Raw genomic sequence first — 24,827 nt, 5'->3', positions numbered from 1 at the left:
ATACTTTGAATTATTTTTTTTTATCAGATGTCTTGTTTTCTAGCCAACCCCTTACTGAGTCTGGACTCAAATTTGGAGATATAATCGTCTGTAATTTGTAACATCAGATGCATATATTGTATATCAGTTTAAATCAGGCAACTTGATCAGATTTGGAAGAAGTTATCATGATAACAGTACTACCACTTGCACTATCAGCTTGGCAGATTTCACAATATGTGGGACAGATTTTCAATGGATAATTATCGGTCTGATTGGACCGTTCCCATAGAATCCCTTTAAAAGAACTGTTAACCTCCAGGGGAAAAAAAAAAAGAAAAAAAAAAGAAGCCCCCCCCAAATGCCATGGAGAATCCCCTCACCACCCAGATGAAGCAACAGCCTTTTTCACAGAGATCTGAATCCAAGTTTCTGAAATGCCACCTTGCTGTCTGCAGTTCTACATTTCCCCTATTGGCTTCTACTTTCTGATGCAGAACAGCTACATGTTCCTGAAAAAAAACAGTGAAGAACTCTGTGGGATGGATAATCTTGCTTCCTGGCCAGCTTTACGTAGTAGAAGATTTACTAAATAGGAAGAAAAAAAAAAAAAAAAAAAAAAAAAGCGGGGGGGGGGGAGGATGGCAGGACAGGGGAGAAATTATTGCTTGGGCCAGGCATAAGGTGGGGTAGAGATGAAGATGCGAGGAAACCAAGAAGAAAGGAAGGCATGGGGCAAATAGCTAGTAAGAAAACTGCTAAAAACATCTAGCCAGATTTGGGAATATCCAAAGGTTCCTGCTTTGACTCTGGCAGCTGAAATCTGTGGTCAAATACTTTCCCTCTGAATCCACATGACAGCATTATAACAGCTCTAAAAACATCATTATTACTTTATGCATCGTTGTGACTTTCCTGCTTGATAATACAGGGTACAAAAGAAATCCCTTCCTTTTTTTTAGTATTAATTAGCTGGGAGAAGAGTTTGGGGGAGTTTTCTTCCTCCATGTGTCTTCTCTGAGGAACACTTTCTCAGGTGGTCAGTGCTGTCATTGGAGTGTCGGTGGAGGTGTACAAGTTCCTCCTTCCTGGAGGACTAAGCAAATGCAATGGACTATATGACCTGCTTGGATACATATATATCTCAAGAGAGTTGAAGATACCCAGACCATCCTACTGAACATTGTCAAGGTGGCTTTTTTCTGTCATGAGACAGGTTTGCATTATTTGGCTTTCAGAGAGGTATCCTCTGTATCCTAGAGTAAGTACTTAATAGAGATTTAATAAATTATGTTCAGTGTAGCAGCTAAAGAGCAGCTAATTATGAAAAACATATTACTGTAGAACTAACAGGCTTGCAATAAAAACATCTATTACATAAATTGTTAATCCATAAAAAATGTGTTTCTGAGACCATTGGTATTTTTTTAACGTACAATTACTGTCTAATTTAATCTAAATTAAATGCCTGCTTGAGACATGTAATTTGAAGTGTTACTGAGCTTCCTTTTCCAGTATTAAAAGCAAGAAATCAGCAGCTAATGCCTGGAGGCCAGGTCTCTACCATTTAAATTCAGGTACCTCAACACTAACATTCATAATTTCAGCCATTTGGAAAATGTTTTTCATAAGAATGTATTTGGCATTAAAACCTCCCTTTCCCCCTCACTCAGGGCCACATCCTGCCAACTGAGTCAAACCTCTGACTTAATCCAAATGAATTTTTGATTGAATAAGAGGTCCTGAATTAAGACCTGAGAAGAAAATGTGTTTTCTTATCATAGAACACAACCTTTGCAAAATGTTCTAGCTCCTGCCAGTGCTGGAAGGGTAAATTATCGTTTGACTCCTGTATGGACATATTTATTTAGGACACGTAGCCTGATGACTCAGGAAGTTATGTAAAAACTGACCCAGTTAATTTTAGATGCTATTGTTGGAAGAATATCAATGAAAATTAATCAAATAGTCACGAAGGAACCACAGGGAAGGAGCACAGAACACTGGTGGATAGACTTTTGGCAGCGATCATTGCAACAGTTTTAATGAGAGGAAAACACATTCTCAAGTAAATTAGAGAGTAATGACATGATTAAATGGTAAATAACAGTTAAATACATGCTTGGAGGTCCAGGACAGAGACTGCGGACTTTTTGTGTTTTGCGTGTCTTCCTCTCCAGGCTGCTCTGAGTAGCCAGAAAAGCTCACCAGAATTCTGCCTGTAATTTAGGGTCAGATTGTAGATTTTAAGAAGCCAAAAGAGCTGTTGGGGCCCCACTGCTGAGGCTGAGAAAGCTGAAGCTTTCTCCATAACTCCAAAGCTTCACCAACCTTTCGGTTGTTGATGTATCCTTGTTCCTTCACCAGCTGCCTCACCTGAGCAAGGGCCAGCGCCACAGCTCTGCTCTCCTCAGCCTGCTGTCACCCAAAAAGTAGCTGTGCTGGAGGCATCTGTTCTCCGTATGCACAGTGCAGAAGAGGGGAGGGGTCTGTCTTCTGCCAAGGGAGGCTTAGTCCCCACTAACTGGGTGCTTGCACATTTGCTGGCGAACAAATTGAAGTTGTATATATGATTGTTTGTGCATACAAGGAGTGCTGGGAGTGTACCCCATCCATATGGTTCCTTTCCCTGTCTGCTGAGGAACGGATGTGAAAAGAATAACATTCACAAGTTGTCTTCATTCTCAAATGTTTCCTTCTCAAAATGGGGGGCTGTGCATACAAACCCTGACTTGTTAGCCTTACTTCGTCTAGCCGTAATACCTAACACAGTTGTGTGATGAGTCCGTTGGAGGGGAACTGGCCTGGTTCAGAAGTCTTTTACCTGCCACTTTCCATTTCAGATTGTCAGGATAAGGATACTTCAAAAACAAAAATAGAAAAGTGGAATATCTCCAGGTTCTCTTTTTATAGAGTTTAACATTGTCTTGGTTTTCAGTAACTCCAGGTAGAATATCAGTTGCTCCAGCAACTTTGGTCAAATGAGGCAGGAGCTTCATCTATGTCATTCTTTGCTGTTTGGCAGAACTAGGAGGAGCACATGGGGAGCTTGTCTATTACAAAAGAAAAAAGAAAAAAAAAAAAACAAAACAAAAAACAGGGCTCAGTGTTATACTGGGAGGTCAGTCCACTAAAAGCTGAATTACTTGCTTAGATGGTAATTGAAGGGATAAGCACACTGTGTCCTTCAACAACAGCCTGGCAGCTTGCTCATTAGTATAATACAGTATTAGTTTTCGATCTTTCTGCCTTCCCACAATAGAATATTTTCTTACCTAAGGCTGAATATTGTATCTCCTCCACTAATAGCACTGGAGGAGGGGAACAGATATAATTAAAGAGTAAGCGTTATGCCTTTGGTTTAGAAGTTTATATTTTTACTTCAAAGGTCAGCAGATAACAGCTCATATACTGCATAATTCTCCAATACATAACATGGTTTATGATGGTTTCCCTTTGAATCTAGTTTTTTTTTACTTAGATGAACAATTCTGCACCCATGGGGGTTTTTTTCAGGAAATTGTAAAATCAATTGGTGAGTAGGATTTTCAGAACTATGTATTAGTGTTTTAATGTTGTTTCTTGTGTAAATCAAAGGTTTATCATCTTCTTTACTAGGATCACAGCAAACAAATATTAAGTGCTTTTGCAAATTCTACCCTGGATATCTTAATATTGGATCTGTGAAGGAAATGGGTACTTTTCACATTTAGATGACAGAAATTATGAAAATAATAGTTGGCAAAAAAACATGCTCACCATTTCCTAGCACACTGCATGAGCCTAATTTTAAAAATTCTGCTACTTCTCTGAAGTACAAATTCACTGGGCACATCAAGAACATTTGAGAAATACCCCTGCATGTATAATATCTTCTCACTTATTGATTGAAATGATTGGACTTTTAAATACTATTTCTTTCTTTTACTATTAGTATGTGACATTTTTACTCATGTTTATGGACACAAATAATTGTGGATACTGCCAGGGCCATTTCAAGCCCTGATTAATGGATGCCTGTCACTGAGTCAGGCACTTTGACTCCAAATGACCCAAAGGCACCTGCAGCCTCAAAGAAGCAATGCCCATTTAAGGCTGGACTGAAAATCAAGCACTGATATTTTAATATGACTTTCCATTTTATAACTGAACTTTTTCTGTTTTTATAAAATGCCATTAATCTATAACTGTTATGCACCACTGCAAAAGCATACCGTTTTAGAATATGGCATGTCCAAACCAAAACCATCTTTTAAAACCAGCATCACAGCTGGCACCTTTGTCAGCCGGCGCAGTAGAAAGGCCAAGAACTGCTGCTGATTTCTAGAAATTCATGTGAGTTGGAAGATCCAGGATTCAAAATGCTTGCCTGACTCCTTTCTCACCTCAGAGTTGGTCAGTGGGGTGTCAAATATGTGTTTGATGTCCTTATATCAGGGGAGATTGACTGATTCTTTTCATGGTGCTTGTTACTATTTTCTTCTTGTTTTTCTTAATTATTTGGCATGAACTACAGCCCATCTTAAAACCATTACTTGACTGGGATTCCTTTCTTTCCATTTTGTTACTTCTGCACTCCAGGGGATTTCCTTGAGGAAGCTAATATCTTTCCTAGGTTGCTGCAGTGACACAGGATCCAAGTTTCTTTGTTAAGAATTTCCATAACTCATTCAGTCACAGGCAATGCTGGTACTGTTGGCTAAAGCTATTTCCTCCCTTCCTAGCAAATCACCTTTACTTTCTCGGGGTAATTACACTGAAGCAAAGCCCCCATCATGTTGATTTGATTTGGCAACACTTTATCTTGTTACTGTGCTCTCTGTTGGGGAAAGATGCTTTCTGTATGGCTCATTGATAGATCCTGACTCAGCCAGGGATGACTATTACAACATTGCTGCTAGCAAAATCATTAGGAAACCAAGCAGACAAACTAACATTGTAACAATGTCTCTATTACGTATAGTTGCCTAAAAGAAGAAAAATCCATTTAGAGAGCCTATGCGTTTATTGCCAGAAAATTATGGTGTGGCAGTAGCAACATCTGCAGTCATACAAAATTTTCAAAATGTGCAGGGGAAACATGGTAGAGCTTTCCCTCCTTCACAGAAGCTGTATAGCATGAAAGATAATGGTGTCTTAAACGTGCTGTTGGATTCCTTGCAGCCTCAAAGGGTGAGCTGTAGATGTGGGGAGTCTGCGCCTGTTCATTCTTCTTCATTTCCTTTAAATACTGTATGTACGACTCACTTTATGCTGTTGGCACTCTCTTCTTATGAATCTGAAGATCACATGTGTAACATGCAGACAGAAATAAATCTTGTAGGTAAAAGAAAGTAGAAATTGGCTAAAGATCAAAGGTTATCCTCATTCCACTCCTTCCTCTGCTTTTATTATCCTGTCTAAATTTGGTCTTTTGTAGAGAGGATTGGGTGGTTGGGGTTTTTTTTTTTCATGAAGAAAGGTTAAGCTTAAATGAGAGTTTAAGATTTTATTTGTTTTTCAACCCTGTATGTAATTTGAACCACAGTGTAGTTACTTTGCTAGAATCAAACCTGCAGTTCTTAGAGGGTATAGAAGATTGCAGAGTGGCTTAAGGAAACAATATTTCACCTCAAGAGTTCTGTGATCATCTATAGATTAAGTGGCAAAGGGATCTTTTTTCTTTTTGCTCTTTTTTTTTTGAGTAGCTAAACTCAGTCTGGTATCATTAAAGTCCCTACGCTAAAAACAGTTGGGCAAGTGCTTAACAAAGTCCTAGGATGTTAAACGGAACTGATTGTGTGATTGCTTGTTTGACAGATCAAGCCTTAAGTCTGTGTCTTGGAAAATTCCTCTAGAAAATTTGCTTGTAATTTTTGTAGTTTTTAACTGTTGATTGCATTCTTCACTGGAACATAATAAAAAGATGTTGATTTTCCTGTCTTCATAGAGCCCCAGGCTTTAGCAGGTACCTTCTAAATGCTTTATTTAAGGCTACAAAATGCACTGGAATGAGTAACGATCATCAGCAGAGCAACTAGAACAGACCAAGTAGAAAAGTTAAGAACAAGATGTGAAGGGTATTTAACTTCAATAGTTTCAAAGTTTTACTTATGATTACTCACTTAAAGGGGATCAATCAAAATCAACAGCTGTCCCGGGAAACTACCACAAAACTTCTCTCCAAAACCTTTCTCCAAATTAACATTTTTCCTTGCAGTTTTTTCTCATCATTAAAACTGAAATAAATTAATTTTACTTGAATCACAAGTGGAAACTTTATGGCAGTGTTTATGCAGTTCTAGATCACCACATAAAATGAAGTACCAACATTTTTGGCTGCAGTGGAAAATTGCTTAGAACATTGCTGGTCAGGAGTGAGTGGTACTGGTAGAGAGATCTACAAATTTCTGGGTGTTTTCAACTTATATCAAAACCTTGAATCAAATTAAGTGATGCAGTTGTTGGTGCTGCCTCCAAAAACACTTCAAAATAGAGCTAAGGGGAGACATATGTTTCCACTACAACAACTCCATGGTTGTACATTATACTCAAACCACAAATACAAAGGAAGAAGCAATTTGTAAATAAAAATTTCATTTGAAAAATACAATTACTTTTAATTATCATATCATGGCTTAACTACAAATATTATTTGTCATATTGATACCATAAGTGACCAGGGTTATGTGAGATATCTCTAAATAACATGGGTGTATGTTACACTGACGTGTAAATAGGAAGAGAATCTGGAGTGATAATGGTTAATGATGATACGAAGAGAGACAACCTCATGTTTCAACTAACCTCCAGCTATTAGGGATCAGCATGAGGGACATTATCTCACATCTGCCTCATACAAAATTCCATATACCTAACTCCAAAGCATCTGGTGTGGGCCGTAGTCAGAAACAGGATACTCGACTAAATATATCCCATGCTCCCTGTGCAATATCCTTGAGCTTTCTACATTCTCATGAAGCAGATGTGAAATATGCTGGTAATATCTGTTCTGCTTTAATTATTTGCACTACTGTATTTGAATACTAGGTTTTGGTCACCTAACCAAGCAATTGCTGAAGCTAGCGGATGGCCGTGTGGTGCTGGCACTGGAGGGAGGACATGACCTTACTGCCATCTGTGATGCATCTGAAGCCTGTATAAACGCCCTTTTAGGAAATGAGGTAAAACATAAATCATAGTAGGTGGAGAGAATGATCCAAGTTTGTTGAAACTCCTATATTTGATTTTCTTTTAGTAACAATAGCATCAGTCGTTTTTTCATTTGGTATAAAAACCATGCAATTTGAACATGTCTTAGAACTAAGCAGACCTCAGATGAGATGTTTGGATAAATACCACTAAATTGATGATGATTCTATAAATCTTTTAGTGTTTGCCTAAATTATTCCCAGTTCTGAGTAAGATTTAATACCTCAAAATTGCTTTTGGTGATATTGTGCTGAATACCACAATGAACATCATTGGTAGTCATTGGTGTGCATACCATCTATCAGCATGAGAACTTCCAGCCAACTACCATGGAAAAAAAATTGCTTTTGCAAGGTATCTGGTGGTCTTAGGGATTGGATATTGCAAAGACACATTTTTTTGCAGTATTTTGACACTTCAGCTGGCATATGAAAGGACATATTTCAGAGGATTTTTAAATTGAAGAACATTAATAAAGATGTGTCCAAGACTTCAAAAATATTTAAGTTATAAATGAAGATTCAGGTAGATCTGTATGTAATTTAAATGGAGTGTCCAAGATTTATCAAACTCTGTATATATTATTTAAAAACTTTTAAGGATGGACTATCAGACCAAGAAAATATGAGTACATGCTATTTATGTTCACCAACACAAGAGAAGCATTCATATTAGTGAAAATTGGTTTTGTCATCCACTAGAAAACAGCTTTCCTCCTACAAATATGGTGAGAAGGAAAATAATCTTGCTGAAGGTGCAGCCAAAATCATTTATGAAAGGGCAAAAGCCTTTACCATAAATTGTGAATTTTGCAAGATCTTGTTATAAAGTGCAGCGTGTTACTTTTTTCCCCCAGGGAAAGTGGTAATAGCTATATAATCTCTCCAATCAAACATATTAGTGCCAAATTGCAAGCTAGTCTGCCAGTTCCCTTCCACTTCAAGATTTCATACCTATGTGAAAATATCTGATGTGTCTTCTGATGGATATTGGATAGAAGGATTTTCTAAATGTTCTTTTTAACCTTTGCTTTTAATCTTTATGACCCATTGAGAAAAATATTTTATGCTTATTACTTTTTACATGTGATGAATAAAGTACTAGCTTTTTCAAAAATATTCTCAGAAATGTAAAGAAGTAGACATGTCCACACACACACAAAAAAAAAAGTTTTCATTGGGTTTTATCAACCATCACCTTTGACAAGTTCCATAAGGAGTTTTCCAGTGTGGTGACATACACTACTGAAATAGATGCTCGGCTCAGTGTTGGTCCTTTTATTTAGGTTCTGAAATATGGATTGCAAAACCTAACTTGGGGCTTTTGACAATCTTACTCAATACAGCATTGCCTTCCTGATCAGCTGCCATTCCAAGGCACTCTCTCTGACATTCTCTGTTGTCATCTTCCCCGTTGTAGTATGTGATGGCATCAGTGGCTTTTCATAGCCCTTCTAAACCCATGCTCTGAAATTTGCACACTTGTGGGCCTAATGCAAAAAGTACAATGTCAATGATGTGATTTGTCTTCCTCCATGTAGGTGCCTGGGTCCCTCTATCCAGTTACGACCATTTGGTGGTGCTACCCATTTATGAAAACTGCCTTGTTTTGTTTTAACGCTATATCACACCCCACTACTATTTCTGCTGTCGCTGACTAGACATTATCTGAGAAAAAATACCAATTGTGAGAAAAAGGAATGGAATAAGTGTACTGGAATAGTCACTTTCTTCCATTTTATTTTAGAGTAACTGGAGACCAGGAAATTAGATAAATTGTGAGTCTATATGTTTGCAAAATATAGCAAAGGAAATTTTAGGACAGACAAAAATTCACTAACTGAGAATTAAGACAAATGCAACAACGCAGCCATTTTTAATTCACTTGTAAAAGAACATGATCATTAATAACTTCAAACATATCATGCAATAAGCATTATTCTCATGTGCTCTTACGCACAGCTTTGTCTTAAGGGACATGCATTAAATGATCTGGTGCAGAAGAATTTCAAAGAGAAAATATGCTGTGGCTGCTAAGATGAGAAAAATACTCCAGAGAGGATGTTGTTACCAACACTACCATAAGAAACCAGTGTTTGCTTAAAAGAATAAGTAAAGGTGTTGCCGAGGAGCAGACACTAATGAGGAAGTCTGATACCTAGTTAGCAGTCAGAAATAGCACGTCTGTTGACATCTATAGATTTATGGCAATCTACACCACATGGCCCATAGCATATACATTGCTTGATTTCAGCATACTGTTCATGAACTTACACAGAAAACTCCAAGCATGTCTCTGCCAAAGACAGAAAAAATGTTTTTCTTCAAAAAAAACAATTATTGCAATTTGAGGATGCATTCTTCCTTGAATGCAACCCTTTACAGGTGATTAATAGGATAATTATAACTTATTATCTGCCCTTCACTTCTACAAATACTGGTATGTAGTGCAACCCCAGTTTAAAAACATTGGAGAGATGGACTTCAGTTTCTAAACACTACACATGTAATTGAACTCAAATTAGAAAGGTTGGGAAAGGCCTTTGTAAGGTACTCTGCAGTTTGTCAGATGTATTTATTCATGTGCTGAGGATTAGAATTCATAAACATTTTGCAGGTTTTTTTGAAAACTTTTTCTTTTCTTTTGTTGTTTTTGGCCAGGACTTGTCAATACAGAAATTCACTGCTTCATATGTTCTATTACCAGCAGAATAACATTTTAAAAAAAGAGTCATTGTAAAACTAGCCACGGCTTCCAACATTCATGGAGAGCTGGTTTGATATGTAGAGGTAACATCAAACTTACAAGTGAAAAATGCTTTCTTTTCTTATTTGTCTCTGAACACCAAGAAGGAAAATAAATTGACAACCAAAAAAGATATATTTTGCTCTTAGTTATATGTGGCCTGTAGCACAGTGATCTGTTTAGTGAGATAACTTTTTACTCTTCTCTTAGCAAATGCAAGTGGAGCCAATAGAAAAAGAATACACTATCAAGTTAATTTTCTTTAAATAATTTGAGCATAGCACAGGAAATTTCTGCATAGAGTTGTTGATTTTGAAGACTAACCAAAAAAACTGTTAAAAAGGTCTCTTTTTCTTGGAAGAGCTCAGAATTTAAGACATATCAGCCCCATCTATGTGTGGTCAATACTTCTCTGCGGAGAGAAATTTTGAACAATTATTTCAAATTTTGACAGAAGCACAAATGGATTTATAATTGTTGGTTTTCTCTGATTGGAGGTACTTCTATTGTTAATTGTTTCTAAGACACAGTTCCATAAATAGAGGTGCCTAGTGCCTTTTTATGTACCTTAGGGTATCCAGGATATTGACCCAGGACTGGTAGGTCTAACACAGAACTTAGAGGAGATCCACACCTTTTCTGAGTGGCAACTGGAGATCAGGCAAGATACCCTATAGTATCTGAAATGGCTCAGTCTGGTTTGGTTGTGTGAATCCTTCCTTAAATGATAAGAAAACTAAAAAGGAAATCATAGAGGTAAAGGTAAGGATAAATTTTATAAGATGAAATTATTAATTAGAAACTTTACATATAAAATTATTTTAAAAGAAACTGTTTCAAGATCTGAGGGTTTTTTGCCTGTACTTCTGTGTACAAGCAGAAAATTTCCATGTCACTTTGAGAAAAATCCATTTGACCATTTGCAGAGCTAATTAGGAGCACTGTAGGTTATCTCCTTGGAAGGAAATCTTCCTAAGAGGTGAGAAGAGATTAAGCGGCTGGGTTCCCTTGAAATCCAAAATGAAAACATAGAAATCCTTCTGGCAGGTAAAAAGGAAGGATGAGCATCAGTGGCTTTAAAATATCCCTGAATTTTCGCAACATTACTTGAGAACTTGCCCATTAAAAGAGCATCTGTCAAAACAAAGGAAATGATGGACTCGGATAATTAAAGACATTGCTTTTAAACCTAAGCATTTCCGAGATGATAATACACTCTTGTGCTTAAAATTCAATTCTCCCATTTATTGTGATACTCTTTACATGTTTCTACAGTTTTTCACAGATTGGTTGTCTAGTTTCAAATACTTATTTTTAAAGCATATTTAGATAGATATATTACTTCAATTAAAAAAAAAAAAACATTTGATGTTAAGATTTGTATGTTTTTCCAAGAGACGTGTGAAAATTGGGTTGCATATTGAGATTTTTCCCCAAAACCTTTGTCACAGAGAATGGAAATTCCGCACTATTTTGTCTGTCCTAGCTTCAGCACTGTAAAGATCTCTGCTATGCCTTTCAGTGCCAGGCGGTGGTGAGTAAGGCTGCTCTACACATGCAAAGATAGATTCTGGTTTCTTTCCTCCATATTACTTTTGAAGAGGCACTACTTGGGTTTAAGAAGATCACAGGGATAAGCTTTCTTTGAGTTCAGTATCCTAAATCCTGCAGCTTATTTCCAGCACAACTATATTCAGTTGCAGGTTCTTCTGCAGCCAGAGAGAATGAGGAAGCATTCCTTCAAGCACAAAACTCTTTGAGTCAAAACCTAAGGATTTGGTTCTTCCTTCATCCCATCCCTTTTTCCAGCAGCCAGGTGGGATATTTCCAAGGGACATAGAAGTCAGTCTAACACCATGGTCCCTCCGACCTGCCTACAGGTTTGGGCAGTGTCTCTTAGCTCTACGTGGTACAGCAGTTTGCTGTGGTCTATAACAAGTGATAATTAGTCACAGATGGGGTCATGCTCTTCTTTGCATAGAGGAAACTGAGAAGGGCAGTCCACAGTGTGCTCTGCCCAGCGGGACCCTGCAACAAAGGCACACAGAGGATGCATGTCTGCTCTCATTGACTGTGGCAGCCAAGGCTGAATTTGGCCCTAAGTGCAAAAACATTTCTAAGTGACTAAATTTAACATCTTCTAGTAAATATTCTTCTGGCTTGAATTTCAGTCTGAAACAGAATTTGACAAAACATTGTGATTGGTTGGCTCCCAAGCATGCTTGAAAACTTATACTGGACAATTTTCTTGCAGAGTGTGAAGTATGTGCTCCTTTCTTGCAATCTGTTGAGCTGGCATTTAGGAGGGGATGGTAATTTAAGTGGAAAGCTCATACTCTGCAGCTTTCCTGATGATGATGAAAAGTTGGCATTTTTCTCCTTTGTGGAATTCTGTGAATCTGGGGCTGCTTGCCAGCTAGGCAGCAAGCTCTGCCAAGAGGGCCTGGACCGCATTAAAAAGGGGTTATTTGCCAGAACAGGTAAGCATTTTCTCTCCAAAATGGAAATATTCATGGAAGTGAATATGACCTAAGATCAATTTTAAATTGCATGGTAAACTTGGTTACAAACTCACATCCCCATTGTTAATCTGAGTATTATACTAGAGAATAATTAGCACTGAGTCTAAGCCACCTGTCAACTGCTGCTTGCATAAGCCCAGAGTCCAGAAATTGGCCCAAAAATAGAATTAAATGGTGTAGGAAACTGGAGCAGGGTATGTGCCAGAGGTCAGCATAGTGACATCAAAGTCCCCAAGGTGGGCAGTGCTAGTCAGGAAGTAGTTTGGCCAAGGAAACAGAGAATATTCTGATTCCAAAATTACATATTTCCAAGGCGTCCCTTGTTTTTTGGGGACCGGCAGGTGCTAATGACCCTTTGTGCCTTTGAACCCATTCACTACTGAAAATCGACTCATTTATGTACCACACTGTAACAGTGGATCACAAAAATACCTGCCTAAAGTGCTTATATATAAACAGAAAGTGCAGGAACTTTGAGAATATTGCTAATATAAGAACACAGAGGACCTGTGAGATCTTTGAACGTAGTCTTCTGTAATCATAGACAACCTTAAGAACAGCAAAGCCCAGTTTTGGTGCTGATGTGCTTCTTGCACAGTTTATCCAGGAAAGGGAGGTTGTAGCCCTTCCTCCTGCAGCCTAAGCATCCTCTGAGGACCCTGCCTGCCTTCTCCTCTTCCTCTGCTTCTGACAGGACTCTCCATGCTCCTTGCCTTATGCTTGTAATCGCCTCACTTTTCAGTTATCTCTAACTGCTCTCTACAACAATCTTCACTGAAGCTAATCTTGGTGCTTTAAAGCATAACCGTGCTAAGGACAATACAGATTGCTAGATTTTCTAGATTTTCCAGCGCAGTACCAACTGCTGTAGTTTCAGATTCTCTCCACGTTCCCAAGGATCATTTCAGATCACCTTCTGGGCACATGAAATTTCCATCATTAATTCCTTCTTCAAACATTTGTTGATATGCCTCTGGCAGACTTTGGCAGCCCAAGTGATTTTTGCCCATTTACATTGTTTTTCCTACTTTGAAAATGATTAGTGGACATAGTTTCTACTTTCATCTGCTACTCTGGGCACAAAAGCCCAATTCAGCCATGTAAAAGCTTTGAAAATGTGACCCTTTGTGTCTGGTCCAAACTGTCTCTCCAGTGGTTTGGTTATTTCTGCACTGACTTGAGCTATTCCTCTCTGAAAGATTTCTTTCCTGACAGCGTATTTCCAGTGCTCTTTTCAGCTTCCTTTCTGTTAGCCTCCAGATTTAACAGACTTCACGGTCAGAATGCCAATAAGTGTAGGAGGGAAGGTGATGGTGCCATATATGCCAGGTGTAGAGTAATTTCTTTTGTTCAATGTTGGGTCTAACTACTGATATTTTCCAGGGACACCCCTATGTCTATACAGTTGTATCCAGCCAGTGGATAGCTGCCAACAAGGAATCATTCTTTCGAATGCAGACAGTCTCATTTCAAAGTGTACAGAAATAGCTGCCATAACCCACTGGCTTTACTTCTACAGTGTTTTTGTAACAGCCTTGCATTTGGGCTGAACAGGGTATATGATGTAATGAACTTACTTCTGGAGCTTGATAAGGTCTCCCTGATATGGAAGAGGATGCAAGTTCTGCTTGGCTATCCCTAAGAGCAAGGAGGCAGAATAGCTCCAGAGCAGAAGCTGAGCTTGGGATACAATATGAAAGTTTTGTGGAAAAATTTGTTAAGGAAATGATGGCTTTTATATTCACATCACCTAAAGATCTGTTAGTAGAGCTAACAGATGGAGTAATGATTGGGATAATTGTTGGATGTCTGACACTTTTTCTTCAATAATTCATCATCTTCTCCTGATTTCTAAAAACACATCTGTCATTTCTAAATATTCATCTGATATGTCTAATATTCAAGTGTAGACTACTCATTTAAAAATTTATTTCTGTACTGATAAATGAAGAGGTGTCATTTTTATATCAGGAAAAATAAAGACAATTTTTTGGATCCTGCAAAAATCCAGCTCTGAAGAAGGCAACAAAATATTCACCTTTCAATAGGAAATCTCCTTTATCTATCTCTGTATCAGTTGCTCCCATCTTAATAATTAGTACAAGAGGTCCGCCAAAAGAATCTCAGGGTACTCAAAGGGCAAAGCAAGACACAGATCTTAGATTTTGCAGTCTCACAATTCCATACCTTGCACTATTTTATTCCCACTGTTATAGCCTGCAGCTATTTTTTCCTACTTCAGGGGAGTGAATTGGTTGTCAAAGCCTTAGGAATTAGGAAATTGTCAAAAACAGAACCTTAAGCTACTGCTTGCTTCCCTTTCTGTGTTCCTGCACCCAGTACAAACATAACTTCAGGATTTTGTCCTCTTCCTGGCCAAACAATACATTGCTTTAAACAGAAAATAACAAGTGATAAAAGCAAGTGCTATTTCTCTACATAATGCAAGGTATGGATTATTAAGATTATTATACAGATTATTGTTCTAAAATCTGTGAAGCTTGATCTGTTGGTGGGCATTTTCATAAATATGCAGTTTTCCCCCAGGTATCTTCAAGAGTTACCAAATAGAGTAACCTATGAAGATCATGAAGCAAATGTGGTTTAAGAGTTGCAAATGTATCTGTAAATATTGCTTTTATTGTAATCGCTCTCTTCATTCTAATCCATGTTACATATTAGATAGCAACAATCTTCTTTTGCAGTTTGGCCTCCTCAGTAACCAAGTAGGATTGAGACCCAGTCAGATCCTACCAGCACTTCTGTGCACACTTGCTCACTGCCCAGAATGGAGTGATTCATGCTATTTGAGAAAAAAAAAAACAAAACAAAACAAAACCAACAACCATAGTGCTACCTCTTCCTGGCCAAACAATACATTGCTTTAAACAGAAAATAACAAGTGATAAAAGCAAGTGCTATTTCTCTACATAATGCAAGGTATGGATTATTAAGATTATTATACAGATTATTGTTCTAAAATCTGTGAAGCTTGATCTGTTGGTGGGCATTTTCATAAATATGCAGTTTTCCCCCAGGTATCTTCAAGAGTTACCAAATAGAGTAACCTATGAAGATCATGAAGCAAATGTGGTTTAAGAGTTGCAAATGTATCTGTAAATATTGCTTTTATTGTAATCGCTCTCTTCATTCTAATCCATGTTACATATTAGATAGCAACAATCTTCTTTTGCAGTTTGGCCTCCTCAGTAACCAAGTAGGATTGAGACCCAGTCAGATCCTACCAGCACTTCTGTGCACACTTGCTCACTGCCCAGAATGGAGTGATTCATGCTATTTGAGAAAAAAAAAAAACAAAACAAAACAAAACCAACAACCATAGTGCTATTGTTTGTAGCCACAAGGAAATCTTCCAGCTGCAATCTCACATGGGATTCTAAGGAAATAATGACATGAACAGCCCTATTCATTTTAGTTACCGGGACTCCAAAAGACTGGTGATATCTGCAATGTCTTTATCACCAACATGTATTCACTGCTGACCATGATGGTAAGATCCCAGAAGCTCTGGGATTTGTAGCTGAGCTTGCTTAAAATACCACCACTAAGGGAGTATCTGCACTGCAGTTACTTCCCACTTTGTGTACTTGGATCAAAGCTGATTTTATCTAGTTAGCAAGTAGCAATGCAGCAGTAGCAACCCAGAGGACAATATCGGATGGCTACTGAGCTATTAACTTCACAGAGGAAGCTCCTTGGGTGGGCTTCACTTGACCTAATTTAAAGTAGACCCAGGCATGCTTAAGAAAGGAGTTTTGTCTGCAGTACAGATGTCTCCCGTCAATGATGGTCGAACTTCCTTAGCTTTAGAGAAGAGAGATGGGTATTGATATTGCTCTTCCTTGTCTACCTTGACACAATTGCTACTCACAGCTCTGCGGGAAGCAGCCTTAGCAGCCTATGCAGGGAAGCAGAAGAACGGGCTGGACACTGAGCACTGTTCAAGGAGAGTATAGTTATTACAGTACAAGAAAAGGCATTTAACCCAAACAATCTTTTACCCTTTTTCTAGGAGAAAATGTATGGAAGGTGGACAAAAAAAGCACACATGGATGAATTTCAAAATACAGTTTGCTTGGTATATCTATCCACTGCAAGGCAAAAATAACTGCAATAACTGCACACTTCCTTCTGCTAATTTACTATGAAGCAGCCCTACTCAAAGAATTAAAACTGGCTAATTAAAATGCAGCTGATTCTATAAAAAACTTACTTCAAGAACTCCTACTGCTGATCTGCATAACCATTTTTATCTACTACTTTATTTGAAATTAATGCAAAGCTAGTAAAAGCAGCTGTGTTTTATGGGTTTCCTCTATAAATCTTAAAATGTGTAAGATGGTTAGATGTAATAACACCAGAAAAATACAGATAATGGAGTGCACACTTCAGTTCCAGTGTGGCTTCAGCAAGGTTTTGTTTGGAGTGCCCAGCTGCATATACAGACGCAGTGGAATTTGGTTTGTGAGGAACCTACAAAAATTACACAAATAACTAACATTTTTTTAATGAATAATACACAGACATGCACCTGCTTCAGCGACTCCATAGATTAGTCTTGCAGCCAATAGAAAAGCCCCTTGGAATTCAATTACATGGCTGGAAAACAGAAAACAAAATCATGGCTATACTTTTAGAACTGATACCAGCAAAACGTTAACCAGTTCTTGCACTGAGCTTTTCCTGAGGATTAGATTGTTTCAGTTTGTTTTACTTCCCTGTGGCTTATTGAAAATTTATATTATTCTATTCTATTCTTGCAGCTGGAGCCTCTCCCAGAAGATATTGTGCACCAAATCCCCAATATGAATGCAATAGCTTCTTTAAAAAAGACCACTGAAATTCAAAGTATGTTGCTCAGTTTGGGTTGGGGGGTTTGGGGTATTTTTTATTATTAATTAATTTCATAGACATTAAACTATTATTTCAGAGAAAAGAGTGGGCAAATGTTTCATGTATAAACCAACATGCTATGCCTAGTGTATACATATATATTTATATGCCTTTATTTTTGTTTCTTTGACGTGTCTTAGTTTCTGCTATGTATTTAGCCCTGAAAAAAATAACCCACTGAAATTATTTAGAGCTTTCTGGTTCCTGCATATTCCCAAATCTTTCCATTCCAGAGCAGCTTGGATGAAATAGATGTTTGTCAGTGAGGGACAGGAACAGACAGGTAAATCAGAGCTCTAACAAATAATTTCTTCTGATTCTGTTTGTGCAGCCCTTTTCATGTTACTTGCTTTGAGATGTATAGGAAGTTAAGACACAGTTAAAAAAACCCTCAGCATTGGCACTGATCCATGGAACAATGCTAACAAATACACGATTTTATTCTGTTTCTGGTGCAGAGGGTACTTGATCACTCCACTTGTGTGCCCTGACCCCAACCCTTTACTACCCAAATGCTTTAGGGCATTCGCTCTGCTATCACTGAAAAATTTTCTCTTTACCATCAGTTGCCTTAATCCATCTGAGCAGAATTCCCTTAAATTCTCTAATCTTCTGCCCTCTGCCATTTTACTGAGGCAGTGGGAGCTTCCTAGCGTCTGCTGTTTGCTGGCTCCTTAACAATAACAAATGGATAACAAATGCTTTTGCTTCATGTTAGACGAAGCACAGATAATTGTGATTCATCTGTATAAAATAAATGCAGCTTTTAAAAGGGACACCATGGATTATCCATTGATCATGCAGTAACTATCAATCTGACATTAGTTGCAAAGTGACAGTTAAAATTCATTATAGGTATATAATTCACCCTTCATATACAGTAGTCACCCAGATATGCAAATGCTCTAAGTAAATCAGCTGTATATGATAAATTCCAGTAAATCATTTTTTTCTGGGTGGTATGTCCTAGGGTAGCTCTTGAGTTAGTATATTCCTTAGAATCCCCTGTTAATGATCTGGAAGGTATCAGCAAGTTAAGAAAATTCATGTACTATGCAAGATAGAGCAGATTTGCAAATGTAGTAAGGACAGAAAGCTGCACACAGGCCACAGACATTAAGAAAGAATCTGCAATTCTGTTTGAAATGAGACACGTATTTAATGAAAATGGATCTGAAACAAAAAAAAAAAAAAGAAGAAGGTGAATTGAGAAAAATAACCAACATTGGCTCCAGAAAGGCATAGGGTCTTACTAGAAATACACACAAATGGCAGTTCAGAAAGAAGGAACAGATTTAGGAACAAATATATAGTGTGTGTCTAAAAACGTAGCTCAGAGCTCTGCAGGGTCGCTTAACTTTGCTTGTTCAGAACAAGCTCAGGTTTGAGCTGAGCTGGTACAGCCACGGCATCCCAGTGGGCTGTTCTTCTGAAACCTAAGTCAGGCTGCTCAGGGTTTGGAGCTGTTTATCCACAATATTCTTGCAGGTATTTCCTAAAAAGTTAATACATACATCATTTTGTCTGGAGAGACACCAAGCATTAGAGAGGAATAAGCTTGGATGGCGGAAAGGAGCACTGAGGAAGTTTAGTGCAGCTTCATGGAGGATGCATATTTAGATGGAATTAAGAGAAGCAAGTACATGTCGACTATTATAGGGAGTTATGCAGGCTGAAAAGCATTAGGCTGTGGGGTAGCACCTCAAGAGATACTGAGAAAGCCTGATTTGTCTGGATGATTTTTTGCATGTATACTGAGTCTGTATTTCTGTGATCCAACTTTGATAATGAATATTAGTAATATTTTAGACAAAAAAAGTGCCCCCTCTGTGTTTGCTGTAAAAAGTTGAAGATACAATACTTACTTAGACAATGAGAGGAAACAACTTTTTTCTAACTAGAATGGAATTTGTATAAATGTTTTGTTTGCGACAGTGATCCAAAGCTCCTTTGGAAATGTAATACATTTGGAAGTAGTAATTCCCACACCCTTGTAATATGCTATTTCTAAACAATCCTGTTCACTAGCTTGAGTATCGCCCCCAAACTGTTGGTTTTTTTTTTTCAAGCAGGCCCTGGTACGGCATGTCCAAATCTGTCTGTGAAAGGCAATTACAAATGCCTGCAACAGTGACAGAAACATTTACTTTTATTTTTTCTTGGTAATAATCAGTGCTCCCACAAATCTTTGAGGGAGATTTAAGTACATTTTCATGCTGAAAACCAAAGCACACCTAGAAGACTGATTTGGTTTCATTGCTTGTTCTTGCAAGCCGTGGTTGCTCTTCAAATTTTGTATGAATGAAAGCAGCAGTATGTTTCATTCTTTCCCCTGAGCTCCACCAAGTTCTTCTCAATGAATGTAACAGGACTGGTAGAATTTCACATTCCAGTATAGCACAGTAGAAATGACATTTTCAGAGATGTGAGCATTTTGAAGCTGATGCTTTTTGAGCACATTTAATTGTCAGTCCACAGCATACCTAAGGTTTTGAACAAAGCTCCTTTGCAGCTGCATGCTGTGGTTGCCTCTCTGTTCCACGAGGCTTTGCCTGCAAATCTTTTGGCTGAGCACACATGCAAGCCCTGTATGTTTTGTGCACAACTTATAAATGTTGCTCTTTATAAAAAGAAGCTTGCAAACCTGTTCTGCTTACCACAGGTGTTTGTAAGGTACAGCTTTCTGATTTTAAAGGAAAACCTACCATTGCTCTTTCACAAGTGCCAGAAAGCCCTCTTTGCATGAGGTACCCACTGCTACCTAATGGATGCTATTCCTAATTGGGACTGCTTTAAAATTTCCTCCCACAAACCACAAACACCCCGCCACGCGCTCCCCTTCTCCAAGACCCTCCGCTGCAGCATAGGGGCTGCCACCTGCTTCCCGGCCTGACTCTGCTCTCCCTCTTCATCACTGAAGCCCCTCTAACGCAATTCTCAGTGCAGGAAAAGAAGAAAAATCACAGCTCGCTCGGGAGGGAAGGGCAGTTAAATGGGCACAGAGAGCCCACTAACATGCTTGAATTGGCCCTGAGTTTTAGTGTTACAAGAAAGTCAGGATTCAGGGGGCAGCTGGTCTGCGAGCCTGCGTGTGAATGAACGACTGCGATGTAGCAATCCTCGCTGATGCTGTTTTATTGTTGCTGCAGGAGAGCAACACAGTGGTAGCTGGTTACTAATATTTTATTTTATGAATAAGAGCCCTTGAAAACTCCAGCAGTGAACATGGGTTCATTTCTTTTATAGGCAAGAGGGGGTATTATTCCCATGCCAACAGATTTGATTTTCTTGCACATCTGTTTCTGCAACAAAAACCCCACCCACTCTGCGAACATTTAGCTCATAAATTATAGGGTTTGAATTGGGTGTATATTGCAAAGACTGACTTTTGCACATATGATCTGTGAGAACATTGTGGAATGCTCATATAACTTTTTGTTTGTTTTTAGTGTATTTTTTTAATGAATAGAGAATATGGTCTCTGAGCACAGTAATAATAGAGAATATTTTTCTCTTGTTTTTATAAAATTTGCCAGGCTCCAATCATTGAGCCTACTGTTATGTACATAACTTTTTAGCTGTGTCTTTCATGCTTTTGGAGGAAAGCCAACCTCCTAACACTTAATCTCAACTTTGTAGGATACTTAATACACTTTACATTTTATCCCCAGAAGGTCCCTGTTATTTAAAGATTCTGCTAACTACTCAAACGTGCACACTATTAGAGTTCAAAGAAACGCGCTGGCCATGCTCGCTGGTTGTTCTTGCACATTGACTTGGGCTTTCATCTTGCAATGATGTTTTTGAATAAAGACATTTTCAGGCTTTATTGACAGCTGTTTTCTCACTGGAGGGAAAAGTTCAGCTTTCGAAAAGCCTGAAACTGTGTTGAGAGCTGTGTTACCAAAGAGGGGGTTTTCAGCAGCCTTTGTGCAGCACAGGCAGCACCACCGCTGGCCTGGCCTCCCAGCTGTCAAAGCCTCCAGCTACCCTCCGGATAAGCACCTCGACTCAGCCCGCTGCCCAGCTGCCAAAATCCTCCTTTTAGCCCTCAGAAAAGTCCCCTACTTGATCCCCTCTCTTTCACAGCTGTTGAAACCCTCCATCTAATTCCCAGATAAGTACCCTGACCCAACCTCTGCAGCAGCTGCTGGAAGCTTCTTGCTAAACACTGAATAAGCTCTGGTCCAGAGCTCCCAGCCTTCCCAAAGCTCCCAATTTCCAGGTGTCATCCACCTGGCAATTAGTGAGTGCTCGGTGGATTACTGGACTGTAAGAAATACATATGTAAGTTCTTACTTGTTCACCAGGTTGCCGCTAATCAACCTCTGTTCTCTAATAGCACTGCCGTAGCAGACCATTTTATATGTTGATGAAGAGTCACCTGCCGTTATTGTTTGCGTTACTCGAGAAGCTTCTCACTGTCCCTTCTGTTCCAGGCAGAGAGCTGGGAATACTCATGCTTTTCATCCGCTGCTGTGTTTTTACACGGCAAACCAGAAAGCTCTATTCCTTATGATATCTGGCAGTTTTCCAGAACAGCCAGTTCATATATGAAAGTTTTAAATAAATTATTGTTCTAGTATACGCCCTGAGGTTGGAGGAGAAAGAACATCCAGGACTAACAAACCTGATTGTTCTGGCAACATCACTTCAGTCCAAGCTGGCATTTCTGACTTTTTTCCTTTTTGAGACAGTGCTGTGTGAGCACTTTGTACAACAATGTTCATTTTTCTGGTCCTGTTTGCTGTCTATGCATCAGCCGCCTGCCATATCAGAGCTTCTAGGTATTAACCCTGCCCTGAACTCCCTTCACCCTGCATAGATAAAGCCAATAGCTTGTCTAGCAGTACGAGTTCATTAGACTGTGTGTTACTCCTCCAGTTTATTACCTTCTGGGGAAGGGTGTGACACAGCCCTTGGAATGAAAGCACTTTCCAACTTGGCATTCTTAGGTTCAGAAATATACCTCTTCACTCCGGTCTGAAATTTCAACTGTACTGCTTACACCGCAGTGATTTTAAATTATAATCACCCAGCATTGAACTAAGTGATTACTATGCTTGTACCACCCGTGCTAGCTAAAATTCCCATAAATTATTATGTGTGTTTTCCTTAGGCAAGTACTGGAAGTCAGTGGAGCCATACTCTGTGCCAGTGGATTGTGCTCTGGCTGAGTCTCAGAAACAAGAGAGGGAGGAGACAGAAACAGTATCTGCTATGGCCTCTCTCTCGGTGGATGTTGAGCAGTGTATCCCTCAGGAAGGCGGCAGGTAAGCCTATGCAATTATTGCAGAGAGCAAGGCTTTCGCTCCAGTCAAGTGGGATGAAAACTGCTAGACTAAGGGGGGGTTCAAAATTGTCTGCTAATTGAGGTACCTGGAATTTTTCATCCCTGAATTTGCGTTCTCCCACATGGCCACTGGAAGCAGAGGTACTCCATGCTAGCGGGTATTTTTTTGGCATGTGTAATTCTTCACTAAGGTTCATGATTAGTACAAGAACCTTGTTTTCCCCCCATGTCTAATGCGCTCTGCTACATAAAAAGTGCAATATCCATATGAGGAAAATAGACATGATCAAGTGTAATCAACCGTATTCTTCTCGTTGGAAGCCATTCAAACCTGTTTTAGTTTTAATTTTCTAGGAAGGCACTTAACACACGGTCAGATAAATTTAATAAGGATGGACTTAAATCATTATTAAATGATATTAGACAGGCATTAAAAGTTACTTCCCTGGAAGCAATGGAATGGTGCCAGTATAAAACTTAAAGCAATCCTGACCAGGATTAGGGCCAGCATTTTCTGTGTACCGAGATGAAGGTACAGCAGCAAAGAATGAGAACACTGATTTCTCCAGCTTGTCAGCTGCTTTTTACACCAACGAAGATTGCTTTCAGTTTCACAAATTGAAAAAATGATACAGTAACTGCTGTAGTGGCTTTTGCCAATTAGAGAAGAAAAAAATTGATAGCGACTGAATACCATGTCATCTCCAAAACAGTATTTCTTCAAAGAGTTGTTAGGAATCAGAAAAGCCACTGCAGAAGTTCTTGGAGTTTCCTATTTACTCATTTTAAGGACAAACTTTCCTGGCCTTCACCAGTAGAGGAAGACCCAAAGTGCAGTGGAACCGTTTGGTTTCCATCACACAGAGCAATTGGGGGAGGGAGGAGGAAAGGAGAAAAAAGCCTTACAAGGAGACTCATCAGGTCCCTGCAGGCTGTGGAGCAGAGTGTGGAGCAACAGGGGGGAAAGGAGGGAGCTGCGGGTAGGCAGGGCAGTGGTGGGAGTGGAGCCAGAAGGATCCATGGCTCCTATGTTGTGACAGCTTCTTGTTTGATTCTGTTCTTGCCTCCCGCGTTGGCTCTTTTAATCAGAACTGAACTGATAGGCATCCGGGGGAATAGCGCAGTGCAAAGAACTATGGATGCATTTGGGAGTGAACGTCTGTCACAACAGCAGGAGCACTCGTCTGTCAATGAGCCAACAGGCATGGCTCAAAGGGGAGCAGAGCTAGCTAGTAAAGCTTGCAGAATTTACATTATTACCTTTCTGATTGTAATTATATTTCAATATGCTATGGCTATTGTGCTAGCATTATTGCAAACAAGTCCATAAAAGCTTAGGGAAGAATCCATGATGAACAGGAGACGTTATTTTAGATTCCTGAGAGTGCTAATCAGTGCTTAGCCAAGGAATAATGTAAGGTTTGTCGTATGAATTTTTGACAGTTACGAGACACTTCTGCTAGCCAGGGACAGCAAGGCGCCTGCTCCTGTGTGCATAGCTCTGAAATATAAAGAATTTTAGCTAAAGTGTTGGAACTAATGCAGTCAAACAAAGCAAAACTTTAAAGTGTCTGAAAAAGGGTGAGGTTAATTTTGTGTATTTTTACATTGCTCAGAATAACCAAGAATTGCATTTGTTATGTGCCTCCACTCACTAAACTACAGCCATTGAGAGCAACTGGTGATCCTACATGACTTGAACAAAATAACCCTCTGACTAATGCTGCACTTAATTATTGTATTTATTACCTACCTACTGATAACCTGTGACAGTTTCCACCCATTCAGAAAACAGAATTTCAGGGCGGAGCTGAGAGAAATGGAAAAAAACGGATGTGCTGAAATGTACACAAGTGGAATTCATGTGGCTGCCAGATTCATTACACTTCATCCGTTCTGGACTCTTATAGGGACGAATCCATCGTGATGAATTGTTCTGTGGAAAAATGGCTTCGTTTGAAATATCTTCTGTGGTGCTGCAGAGATTTTTCAGCAGTACAAAAAACCCCTACGCATGCATGTGTTCCTAAATCTGTTTCCACATTCATAACCCACAAAGAAGTCACCCGAAGCCGGACTGCCATGAGAGAGCGACAGGACAACATAAGTGCTGTCCCACTGGGCCAAAATTGATAGTTAGGTTTTCTGAGGCTTTGGGACATCACTCGCTCTGTTTTCTTCCT

At 39.1% G+C, this 24,827-nt stretch overlaps 1 protein-coding gene across 1 annotated transcript in view; it reads left to right on the top strand.

Annotated features, from left to right (window-relative positions):
* HDAC9 (histone deacetylase 9) overlaps positions 1 to 24,827 on the top strand; it is a 281,178-nt gene that overhangs the window by 248,990 nt on the left and 7,361 nt on the right. Inside the window, exons 22-24 of the mRNA XM_035894070.1 lie at positions 7,009 to 7,142; positions 17,222 to 17,306; positions 22,471 to 22,624. Of these exons, the coding sequence (XP_035749963.1) occupies positions 7,009 to 7,142; positions 17,222 to 17,306; positions 22,471 to 22,624 (373 nt within the window). The remainder of the gene's footprint in view (positions 1 to 7,008; positions 7,143 to 17,221; positions 17,307 to 22,470; positions 22,625 to 24,827) is intronic.

Source organism: Egretta garzetta, unplaced genomic scaffold, assembly GCF_000687185.1.
Source record: "Egretta garzetta isolate BGI_Z169 unplaced genomic scaffold, ASM68718v1 scaffold94, whole genome shotgun sequence".
NCBI classification, from domain to species: Eukaryota; Metazoa; Chordata; class Aves; order Pelecaniformes; family Ardeidae; genus Egretta; species Egretta garzetta.
This window is presented reverse-complemented; position numbering and strand designations above follow the sequence as displayed.